Here is a 12,823-nt window from a genome sequence, read left to right as displayed (position 1 = left end):
GACAAATTAATCAGGTGAAAGTTTTGATAGAAGATGATTAAGCTAAAGCACACATGATAATTTCAAAAACGGTATTATGAACAAGATCTGTTTTGAAAAGAATAAAGGAAAGGGAGTATTTATATATAGACTGGATACAAAATAAGATGTGTAACAACTGATAAAAGACAAGGGTATGCCAGAAGATCTAGGAAAAAGAAATGATCAGCATGTTATTCAAAGTAATAAACAGGATATACAGGTTTTAGTGGGTATTTTAAATATTTCAATTATTTGTTAATTGACAAACCAGAGCTAGGAACAGCAAAATATTCTTAAATCAATTAAATAAATAAAAGCTTTAGTAAGATGCTGTGATGCCAAGTAACATATCAAAATAGCAATATGATCACTGGTGTTACCATAACAATAATCAACAACGTGCCATATGACAGCTTTTATTTAGTAATATAGTAGTATTTAACAACATGGAGTGGGGGAGGGTATTGCTTTTCTTAAATCTTCAGCTTGTTTTCCTGGCAAGCACTCCCCTCACCCACTAAACCAAACAAAAAATCAAACACAAAAACTGATTCCCTCCCCTCCAAAAAACCACAGCCAAAACAAAACCAGTATGACACGTAATTAGGTTCTTACATGTGGATCTAATAAACAGCAAATAACCAAGTTGGAAAAAAAGATCAAACTCTAGTCCAGACCAGCAGTGTGGTCCCCAGGTGAGCTGCACTGGCACATTACCCAGAAATGTATTCTAAATGCAAATTCTTGGGCTCCATGCCAAATCTACTGAATCAGAAACTCCACATGGACCCACATGACTCAGATATGAACTAATGCTTGAGATTTAGAAAACTCTAGACTTTCAAGGCCCATGGTTAGCATCAGAGAAAAACAACAGCCAATTTCAAACTTATGGCCCATCTCTATTTCTATTCCTCAAGAGCTCCTAACTTGCTTACTGGATTATGTGTTGAACCTTTATCAGTAACACGAAAGGCATGTATTCAAAAAATCCAAATACATTTTACAAAAAGCAAATGTATTTACTTATTGGAAGTTGCTACTAATTCAAAAGCATTATCTATAACAAAAATTGATTTTTATTTACAATGAATACAAAAGAAATTTTTATTTACAATGAATACAAAAGAAATGCCCTCTGTTGGGAAACTAGATGTGCTGTTTTGGGTTGGTAGCATCTGGTTCCACTCCATTTTTTTAACTACCCAGAATAACACATAAAGTTAGAGAAAGTCAATGTTCACTATTTTGGCCTAAGGTTTAACAAGAACGGTTTAACTTAATAGTAACTATAAGGCTTGGGATTATTTCTGGGTTCCAACGATTAATGTTTTGCTTTTTCCCCATCCTCACAATAATCAAGAAATGTCTGTGCATGAACTGTAAGTCTTAAACTATAACTCTAGTAGAACATAGCAAAATACCTTAAAATTTATACCCTTGCTGTTTTAATACCATAATTAAAAAAACAAAAACAAAAACAAAACTGCATTACAAGCTGCTACATGTATATGCTTCATAGGAGAAGCTATTTACATTTAAAGACTTCATTTAATACCCTGAGCTCTTACCTAGGACCTCAGGTGGCTCTGACTGGAGGCCTTCTGGCTGCTGACCCTGAAGTACATTAAGCAGGGCCTGGAGACTCCTGAGGCACAGGGATGGATGAGAAAATCGCGTCTCCTTGATCAATTCAAAAACTTCACAAAGTCCAACCTCAATGATCTGTTTAAGATGAAAAAAAATAATATATATGTACCTTATAACAGGTAAGCTAATAACACTTTCCAGGCAGTTGAACCAGTATGGCTTATTTACACAGCAAATGATTAATGCTGCCATATTTACGAGGCAAAAACAAAAAGAAACACATTAAAAAAAAAAAGAAAAAAACACAACCACCCAAGATTCAGAAAACCATCTAGTGATATGGAAGGTTAAAAAATAATGGCACTATTTTATAAGTAGTTATAGCATAAGGAAGCCATAAGAAAAATCATGAAAACTGTTAACAGTGCACTAGATACTAGGTTACATTCACTCAGAAAAAATAAACTCTATTAATTTAAAAGTTCATTTGGCTGTACTCAAGTACAAATCAGCATTCTTTCATTAAAAGTCATGTCAATTGTTACTTATGACCAGAAAAAGTCAACATAACTCATACAATGAAGAGATTTAAAAAGGAGTTTTTTCATCTTAGCCCTTCCTATAATGGTACAATCACATTATTATTTACTGATGGTTTCCCCCTTCTTGTAGGATTTATCACAAAAAGAATTAAAAACTGCCTACTTAAAAGATCACTACTATTTTTACTTTAATTATCTTATCACCCTCATCAGGACCAAGGAAAAATCTGACTCACTATCTAGCAAAAGATAGAGAAATCTGCAGCTAAAGATTGACAGAGAAATGTGATGACCTGGTATTGGGAGATACCTTCAGAGGGCTGACAGAACAACAATGAAATCCCATTTCTCAGTCAGTGACAATATTTTGAGAAATAGATGTATAAGATCTTTTTAGAAGGTGTTAAATTATTTGGAGAAGTAACAGAAAAAGTTAAAACAAGACTAATTAGTAGAAATGCATCAAAGCATTAATTCTGTTGGACATAACAGCAGAAGAATATTCTCTAGGCTGAGATCTGTGCATTAATCACGTATTACATAAATATTTCCTAAGCATTTATTTTGGCAAACTCACTACAGGAGATATGAAGATACACATTACACTAGTCCCTGTCTATAAATGAGCCTTGTACATGACTCTTACCCAGTTGAGAGACTTCTGTTATGGCATTTATTATATTATACTTAGCTCACTATTTTTGTTTCCTTTTTCATAACTAAACTGTGGTCTCCTCATAGACAAGGAGCATGTTTGAACTAGCTTAATATCTCCCGTGGCTAGCCCAGTGCTTGACACATGATACGCATATAATAAATATTTGTTTAATTGCTCTCTCAGTTGTGTGCTAAAAACCACTGCAACTCAGAAATATATCTCCAGACAACGGTCAAATCAGTTGCAGGAAAGTCAGTTGCAGTTTTGATTATCATTTACAAGGTTTCTGAAGAATACAGATATGACTGAGAAGTTAAAATAACTAGCAGGACTGTTTTTAGAGAAGTTATCTAAAATTCTAGCAGACTTAGTTGTAACTAAGATTACAGAAGTTGCCTGTATAAAGTTTCAATTGATTAAATGCACTAAGCAGTGAAAATTTTCCAGTTGATATAGTTTCTCTTCCTGGAATAGACTAAAAAATAAAAACGTGCTGTTCAAGATTTCTATCTGCTTATGTACTTACAGGAAATGAATCTGAATTCAAAGATCTCCTAAACACAAAACGTGGAGCTCTATTCTCAGGCCAATGGGAGACTACTATATTCTTGCAGTCTTCAAGAATGCTTGCTCTACTGCTATCAATCATGACTTTTCAAAAGCCAAAGGAGAATCTTCACAGATAACATTCTTAGCTAGGGTTTATTTATATAATATCCCTACAGTAACAGAGAAAGTATTGAACCTTACCAAAAAGAGTAAGGCTACCTTCTGAACAAGTTCCTGAGTTGTCTCTCTGGTAAGTTTAGTGTGTAAGAACAAATGTATACCTGAGTAAGGAACTCAGGTATGCTGCTTAGGAATAGAACACTGGCTGGTTTTGGTGAGACATACCCATAAAATGTTAGTCAAATGATAAGGAGAGAGAAATTACCCATCTGTCTAGATTAGCCACACTATAGATTCTCCCTACTCATCTGTACCTTACTTCACAAAAAAATTTTTTTAATAAGGGGGAAAACTACGTCATTTCCAGAATAGCAATGTTTTCAATATACAACAAAATAAAAATCAACCTCAAGTTTTCCAACATATCTAGCTTTGAATTATTGAGCTGAGAAATAAAAGATGTTGTGAAATAAGTGTTTTCCCCTGATGTTTGGCTGAGCATATTTTACTGTATGTATGAACTTTGAAATTGCACTTTACACACTGAGGCCTTTTTATTTTATTTTATTTTTTTATTTGAGAAAGAGTGAGAGCTAGAGAGAGCACACACAGCGGGAGAGGGAGAAGCAGACCCCTGCTAAGCAAGGAGCCCAAAGCGGAACTCGATCCCAAGACCCTGGGATCAGGACCTGAGCCAAAAGCAGACGCTTAACCGACTGAGCCACCCAGGCGCCCCTAAGCCTCAATATTTTCAATGATAAACCATAACCAACTACCCAACACATAATCTTCCACTTCTCTTCAGAAAATAGTCTTTTGTAAATTTACTGAATTTTTCTTTTACAGTTGCTTTCAAATAATTAAATCCTGAAGGCTCTCTACTGTACTTGAAGGAACACAAACCCAAATAACTATCTGATACAGCCAGTCCAATGTCACTGCTGGGAAAAGTAAAATAAAAACATGCTTGGCCAAAGAAAAATGAGTTTTTCAAGGTTTTATTTTTGCTCTCCTTAAATCATATTATTTCCCAAAGTGACTTTATTATTTCACTAACAAGTATGAACATAAAAGTTTAGTTACATTTAGATGGAATAATAAATTCTTTGCCATTAGAAATTGTATCTTGTTCTATTAAGATGTCCTAGAGGGAAGGGGTAGGGGATTGGCAAAATAGATGAAGGGGATTAGGAGGTACAAACTTCCAGTTAAAAAATAAGTAAGTCCTGGAGATGAAAAGTACAGCATAGAGAATATAGTCAATAATATTGTAATAATGTTGTGTAATGACAGATGATGACTGCACTTATCATGGTGAGTATTTTGAAATGTACAGAATTATCTGTACGCTCTATACCTGAAACCAGTATAACACTGCATGTCAACTATAAGTTAAAAATTGTTTTTAAAGTCCTAGAATCCATTCTAATACTTCCAGAATACATTTTAAAAAACTGGAGAGGAAACCAAAAGTAGATTTATATATTACTACAGAGGAAAGTATACTGACTTTCAGGATTTTTTATATAAAGCAAATATTTGGTAGAGATGACATTTACAAATAATAAAGAATAAAAATATAGAGGGCAGCGAAAGAAAGGGTAGAGAAAGAGCGGCAGCAGAGGAGGAGGAGGGCAAAAAGAAGAAGAGGAAGAATTCTGCCTCTCAGTCTATGTTCCTATCCTCTGACATATAAATTTATCGTCAACTACCACCACCTTCTTCCCTTCTCTTCATACCCAAAAGGAGTGTTCTTAGAATTTTTCAAAGCTAACAATTTTTAAGCAATGTTCTTGATCCCACCCCCATCCTATCTCTAACAGAATTTCATTTCACCTTCTTCCCCCACACCTTAATAACTCCCAAATCTCTATTTTTAGCTGGGACGTTTCTCTGGAACTTCAGCCCTGTATAGTGTACATGGGACACCTTATCGTCATTCCAGCAAAGTGGTGTTTCTCCTCCAGTACTCCCTCTTGCAGTCAATGGCATTACCACCCAGAAACTTCAGAAATATGTTTAGATTTCACCTTCTGTCAGCTTTCATAATCAACTAATTACTAATTCCTGTCAATTCTGCTTCCTTAACATTTCCTCTATGCCAAACACTACTACTACCCTCATTCCAACCGTCAGTCACCCTTCGTGGACAACTGTAATAGCTGCCTAACTGGTCCCTCTGCTCTAATCTCACCACCCTCTAGTGACCTGTCTTACTAGCACCCACGGAACTTTACTAAAATACAAGTCTGATCAAAGTCTCTTGCTTAGAGGCACCTGGGTGGCTCAGTCGGTTGAGCATCTGCCTTCGGCTCAGGTCATGATCCCAGGGTCCTGGGATCGAGCCCCACGTGGGGCTCCCTTCTCAGCGGGGAGTCTGCTTCTCCCTCTCCTCCCCACCTGTGCTCTCTCTCCCTCTCTCTCTCTCTCAAATAAATAAATAAAATCTTAAAAAAAAAAAAGTCTCTCACTCAAAATTCTCAGTGTTTCCAAATCACAAGACAAAACCTGAAAGTGGCTGCAGCACACAGAAGGCCCTTCCCAATCTAGCTGCTGCTCTCGGCCTCTCGCCCTACTCAGCTACTCCACTCTGGCCAAAAACAGCGCTTGTACTTTGACGACGATGCTGTTCCCTCTGCCTGCACATGCATCTGCAGTCAGGGCTGCAGTCTTACTCCACTATGTTATACTACACCTACCATGCCCTCGTAAGCCTTAAGTCACTAGACATACTGCTATCCCTGCCAGACATAACTTTCTTGAGAGTAGAAACTGTGTCTCCTGATTTTGTTTTCAGGGCCTAATATAAAGCTTGCTATAACTCAAAAAAGAATTTAGAAGTAAATAAACTTAAGAAGTAAACAAATAAATCTATCTAAGTCTATATCTCTTAACAAAATATGTGGCATGACTAGCAGCAAATGAGACTGAAAGCGAAGTATGAATCCTAAAAATAACTATTAAAAATTACGTAGTTATAAAGCTTGGAACACTTTAGAGGATCTGGAAATCAGATAGTGAAAGATGGATTGAGCTGGGTAAAAACTGTTTTTTTTTTTTTTTTTTTTTTAAGATTTTATTTATTTATTCATAAGAGACAAGAGAGAGAGAGAGAGGCAGAGGGAGAAGCAGGCTCCCCGCCAAGCAGGGAGCCCAATGTGGGGCTCAATTCCAGAGTCCCGGAGTCATGACCTGAGATGAAGGCAGACGCTTAACCAACTGAGCCACCCAGGCGCCCCTAAAATCTGTGTTTTAGGTAGAAAACTTAATATGAAGCATTTAGGTGGCAGTAAGAAAGTTCTTTTTAAAATATCAATGATTGCTGACCTACAAAAAAGAAAAGGCAAAGAAACCTGACAAGCAAGGTCTATATAATAATCAAATTCAACTCAACTTTTAAAATTCAAGGAGAAAATAAAATTGCATTGAAGTGATATTTCAATGAATAAAAACTATCTTAGTTATGCAAGAGAAAAGGAGTAGGAGAGGAAAAAACCAATGTGAAAAGAAGGAAAGTGAGAGCCACACATGCAGGAGGAGCAAGAGAGGAACAACTACAAAGAAAAGGAACTGATGGAAAAAAGTAGCATCTGGAGCAGAAATGGCCAAAAGGAAAAGAAAAATGCTAACATTTCTCACCTGCCCTCAAATTCCCATCACTTCAAGTCCTTCTCATCTCTTCTTCTGTGTCAGTCCTTCATGTCATGCAAATGACTGCCAAACACATCACCTGGGAGTTACAGTCCCCACCCAAGCCCAAACCCCACAGCATTCTGAGTGCCTCTGCATAAAGACATCTCAGCACTTCTTCCCCCTCGCTTGTCACATGATCTCAGAGACTGTCCAGAAGTTTGACTTCCTCTGACATATTTATTAATAAATTGAAGAGTTCCTTGAAAAGTAACTCAAATTCATTTGCACCTACACAATTTCTTGTTTGCCCCGTGTTTGCACCTAACCTGATACTTCTAACTACTTATAACTATGACATTTATTAACTCACTGAATCCTCACTACAACCCTCTGAGGTAGACGTTATCTCCATTTCATAGACAACAAAACTGAGGCACAAATAAGGCAAATAACTTTCCCAGCATCACAGAGCTAGTATTTTTAATGGTGAGTGTCTGAGCCCAGACAGTTTGACTCCACTGCCCAGGTTCTTAATCACTGTACTCTATTTCCTGACATGTCAGTACTTGATGGAAAACTCTCTACTTAGAGGAACGTACACGGAAAAGATGAGTTTGCTTGTTTTAAGTGTAGAGAAGGTACACCTAAGGATACTAGAGAGAAAGGGACTAAAGGAAGAAGAGTCCCAAGAGAAGGATATTTAAAGACGGTTGACTAAAAGGCTGAGGAAGTTCACAAAACCTCTCTTACTCTATGAAACAGGAAGCAAGTCATCCGCTGAGCATAAGGTGAGAAGAATCTGACAGTAATGATTAAGGACAGTGGTGCACTTAGAAATAGCCACCATGAAATGCGCAACAACAACAAAAAAATCAGATCAGGAACATACTTTCTATCTTGGCTGCTATTTTCAAGTAGCACAATATTTGCATGACAGCTCCCCTGGGTGTGTATAAAAAAGTTTTCAAGGCATAGGTTTAAGGTATCCATTTAGTAAAAAGGCAATAGACCTGAATCATTTATGATAAAGGAAATCATTTTAAAATATCTATATTTAGAAAAAAGCAATATGCATAAATCATTTATGATAAAGGTACCCTTTTAAAAATATGTCTATATGTCTTTTGTTAGAAATACAAACTATACCTACTATATAGGAAAAAAAAAACTATATATAAAATAACATTACAGTCTTGAAATATACTAATACTTAAATAGAAAGGAGTTCCTTAAGAATAGCTTGTTCTACTACCATACATATTTTTATAACACCAATTAGCTTACATGTCTCTGGTAAATAGGGAATGATATCAGAACAATGTAGAAGTCTTATTGCTTCATATGTAATTTTTTCATAGGGCAAGGGGAGCCAAAGTGGCAAGAGTACAATTATATCCTCAGGCAGAAAAGGCGAAAGTTCTCAGCTCAGCAGCTGCACAGCCAGGAGCTCTTCTAGTTCTAGTTCAAGAAAAATAAAAATGCATACCTGTACCTTGGGTTCCCTCCCCAGAAGGGAGCACCCCCAGCTTTCTATGGCTCTTGGCTTGTGGTAGTTTGCAGTTCTGCTTATGCCCACCTTAATGGCAGCCCACAGGCTCAGAGCTCCACTTCTATCTGCAATGGCTCAAGGCTTACAAGCCACCATTTCCACTTTACTGCTTTTGTACATTATTAAAAGCCCCTGCATGTTCTGCATGGAGCACTGGGTGTTATGCACAAACAATGAATCATGGAACACTATATCTAAAATTAATGATGTAATGTATGAGGATTAACATAACAATAAAAAATTAAAAAAAAAAAAAAAAAAGCCCCTGATCTTTTTTCCTGGGCTGTCCAAGTACTCACCACTGAGTTACCAATTACTGACTTTGTTAGCACTCCAGTTATAAAGTTGCATAGTCTGGTCTGCCCCAAACCTGTTTTTACCCATATGCCCTGTTAAGTTTTAGTGCACAATTTTATAAAAAGCAAGGTATTTTAGAAATATAAATATTTGTACTATAGTTGAAACATCTGTAGGTTATCCATCCAAGTGGAACTTAGTGACTTACCTTTGGAAGCTTGATAGGGGGCTCTTTGGATTCCTCCTCTTCATCACTATCTGATTCTCCACTCTGCACAGAGTTCTTGGATGCAGCTGCCAACGATGTTTCCTTTTTCTGCCATTCCAGAACGCAATGGCGTACATTGCAATAAATATTGAATGCAGAAGGATTGCTATGTAGTTTAATATCTGGTATGATTACTGTATTCTCCAAGTTTTCAGACTGCAATATAAGATATAATATTTCAATTTCATATTCTTTTCCATCATCACCAATTCTCATTTCAAATAAAGAATTAAAGATTAGACATGCTAGATGACTTGCAGAAGTCAAATATGTGACACAGCAAAGATAATCTAAGTCTACCAACTCAACTTATAGTACGTAACCTTTCTTCCACACTTCACTACTTTCTAAGTAACACAGCAATAACCAAACTGATAAGGGCTGGAGAGTGGCAAAGAATCTAACAGGAATGCCCTTTTATCCCATGATAGGAATAGAGCCAACAAAGCTTAACTGTTGTAGTATCACAGAACATTAATTTGGTATTTTTCTAAGGGACGTGAGATTATTAGAGTCTCAATGACCTACTACAACTGTTGAATTACATTTTGATTTCTTTAAAAAGTAGATTTAGGGACTTAAACAGAAATCAGAACTAAAAAAACAAAACAAAACCCTTAGTCAATTTTTCTAATTTCATTCTCATTTAAATAATGATAAAGTTAGGAAATTAGATTTCTGCAGATTATGGACATATGCTTTCCTGAAGCTCTCTCCTAGCTATCAGTCTTAATAAATACTAAAAATCACATGCTTGGTAATTTAATTGTTAAAACTAAATAGTCAATTTCTGTTTGTCCCAGCATTTTATTCATCAGACCACAATCACACTTCTGAGATCAACACTTACATGATAAATATACAGAACTGGTTTAATGCAAGTTCCAAAAATTAGAGTATGTCCAGGAAGTACACCTCAAGTACCAAAAACACTGGTCTCAAAATTCTATCCTTCTTCCATTAATAATTGGGGAAAAAGGGGAATACTCATTAGAAAAAATATACACCAAAGTTAATTGACAAATAACATGTAGGTATGCCTTCCAGAGATATTAAAAACAAGCAATTATTACCAATCCAAATCCAAGAACATATGAAAAAGATCTACCATCATGATCTACCAAAAAACCAGCTGGTAACAACACTGGAAAAGAAATCAGTATAATTCCCCATACTAGTAAAAACAATAGAAAAAAACATATGATATTCTAAATAAACATGGAAAAAGCATTTGACACAAATCAAACACTTACTCATGATAAAAAGTATAAGTAAACTAGGAATAAAAGAAAATTTCCAAAACTGGATAAAAGGCATCTATGAAATACTCACATCTAACATAGTAAAAGACTGAATGCCTGCACCCTAAGATGCAAACAAGGAAAAGATACCTATTCTCAGCAATACAATTCAACATTGTACTAGATATGCTAGTGTAATAAGCCAAGAAAAAGGATAGGGGCACCTGGGTGGCTGTCGTTAAGCGGCTGCCTTCGGCTCAGGTCATGATCCCAGGGTCCTGGGACTGAGCCCCGCGTCTGGCTCCCTGCTCAGCAGGAAGCCTGCTTCTCCCTCTCCCACTCCCCCTGCTTGTGTTCCTGCTCTCGCTATCTCTATCTCTGTCAAATAAATAAATAAAATCTTAAAAAAAAAAAAGGAATACAAGGTAAGTTAGAAAGGAAGAACTACCTACTAGAAAACAAATTTATTTGCGGAAGACATGTAGAGAATCAAAATATCTGCAAAAAAGCCACTAGAAATAATGTGTGGATTTAGCAAAGTCACAGCATACCAGATCATGTTTTAAAAAAGTTAAGGTATTGATCTTGCCATTTGCAACGACGTGGATGGAACTGGAGGGTATTATGTTGAGTGAAATAAGTCAAAAAGAGAAAGACATGTATCATATGATCTCACTGATATGAGGAATTCTTAATCGCAGGAATCAAACTGAGGGTTGTTGGAGTGGGGGGTGGGGTGGGAGGGATGGGGTGACTGGGTGATAGACACTGGGGAGGGTATGTGCTCTGGTAAGTGCTGTGAATTGTGCAAGACTGTTGAATCTCAGATCTGTACCTCTGAAACAAATAATGCAATATATGTTAAGAAAAAAAGAAGAAGAAGAAGAAGGTAGCGGGAGGGGAAGAATGAAGCGGGGGAAATCAGAGGGGTAGACGAACCATGAGAGACGATGGACTCTGAAAAACAAACAGGGTTCTAGAGGGGAGGGGGGTGGGAGGATGGGTTAGCCTGCTGGTGGGTATTGAGGAGGGAACATTCTGCATGGAGCACTGGGTGTTGTGCACAAACAATGAATCATGGAACACTTCATCTAAAACTAATGATGTAATGTATGGGGATTAACATAAGAATAAAAAAAATATGGAAAAAAAAAAGTTAAGGTATTTACATACTAAGAATGAACATTTGGAAAATATAATTTAGAAAAATAATAGCATTTAAGTTACAGACTGGGAGAAAATATTTGCATACCTGACAAAAGACTAGCATGCAGAATATATGAAGAATTTTCAAAACTCAACAGTAAAAAACAAACAAATAAGCAATTCAATTTAGAAAATGGGCAAAAGACATGAACAGGCATGTCACTGAAGAAGATATACAGAAGGCAAATAATAAGTTTACTATGGTGAGCCATTAGGAAAATGTAAATTAAAACACAATAAGATATAATACAAACCTATCAGACTGGCTAGAATAAAAAATAATGACAACACCAAATGCTGGTGAAGATGTGGAGAAACTGGATCTCTTATAGATTGTTAATGGTAATGTAAAATGATCCAGCCACTCTGGAAAAAAGTATGGCAGTTTCTTACAAAATTAAATATGCACCTTACAGTACAATCCAGCAACTGCACTGTTGGACATTAATACCAAAGAAAGTTCATTCAAAAACCAGCACATGAATATTCATACCAGTTTTATTCAAAATAACCAAAAAAGAGAAACAACTCAGATGTCCTTTAATGGGTGAATGCTACCTACTAGAAAACAAATTTATTTGCAGAAGACATGATATATCTTTACCATGGAATGCTTACTCCGCAATAAAAAGGTACAAACCAATGATATATGCAACAAATGAGATAAATCTCAAGGGAATTATGTTGTGTGGCAAAAGCCAATCCCCATGACTACATTTATATAACATTCTTGAAATGAAAAAATTACGGAAATGGAGAATAGACTGGTGAATGCCAGAGGCTAGGGAGAGGGTGAGTGTGGGGTAATGTCTGTGGCTATTTAAGAGTAGCAAAAAGGATCCTTGTGATAGGATCCACAGATCCACACATGTGATAAAACTTCACAGAACTAAATATACATCCACATACAAACACAAATGTGTACGTGTAAAACTGGTGAAATCTGAGTAAGTTCAGTAGGTTGGATCAATATCGATTTCCTGGTTGTGATATTTACTACAGTAATGCAATACCTTAGTAATTGGAAAAAACAAGTGAAGGGTATACAGGATCTCTGTATTATTTCTTACAACTGCATTACTATGATCATCTCAAAATTTTTTAAAAAATTAAATAACAGCATTTATAATATCAAAAACACAAAATTAC

The 12,823-nt window shown here is 36.2% G+C and overlaps 1 protein-coding gene across 10 annotated transcripts in view; it reads right to left on the bottom strand.

The window, feature by feature from the left end:
- MYCBP2 (MYC binding protein 2) overlaps positions 1-12,823 on the bottom strand; it is a 271,236-nt gene that overhangs the window by 216,634 nt on the left and 41,779 nt on the right. For all 10 annotated transcript variants that reach the window (XM_064585965.1, XM_064585966.1, XM_064585967.1 and 7 more), the window contains exons 3-4: positions 9,168-9,383; positions 1,593-1,746 (exon numbers count right to left, since the gene is read on the bottom strand). In XM_064585965.1, coding sequence (XP_064442035.1) covers positions 1,593-1,746; positions 9,168-9,383 — 370 coding nt within the window. The remainder of the gene's footprint in view (positions 1-1,592; positions 1,747-9,167; positions 9,384-12,823) is intronic.

The sequence above is a fragment of the Mirounga angustirostris genome, unplaced genomic scaffold (genome assembly GCF_029215605.1).
Source record: "Mirounga angustirostris isolate CCGP_5_RB_7025 unplaced genomic scaffold, mMirAng1.0.hap1 SCAF_3, whole genome shotgun sequence".
Taxonomy (NCBI): domain Eukaryota; kingdom Metazoa; phylum Chordata; class Mammalia; order Carnivora; family Phocidae; genus Mirounga; species Mirounga angustirostris.
The sequence above is the reverse complement of the archived record's forward strand: the minus strand, read 5'-3'. Positions and strand labels throughout refer to the sequence as shown.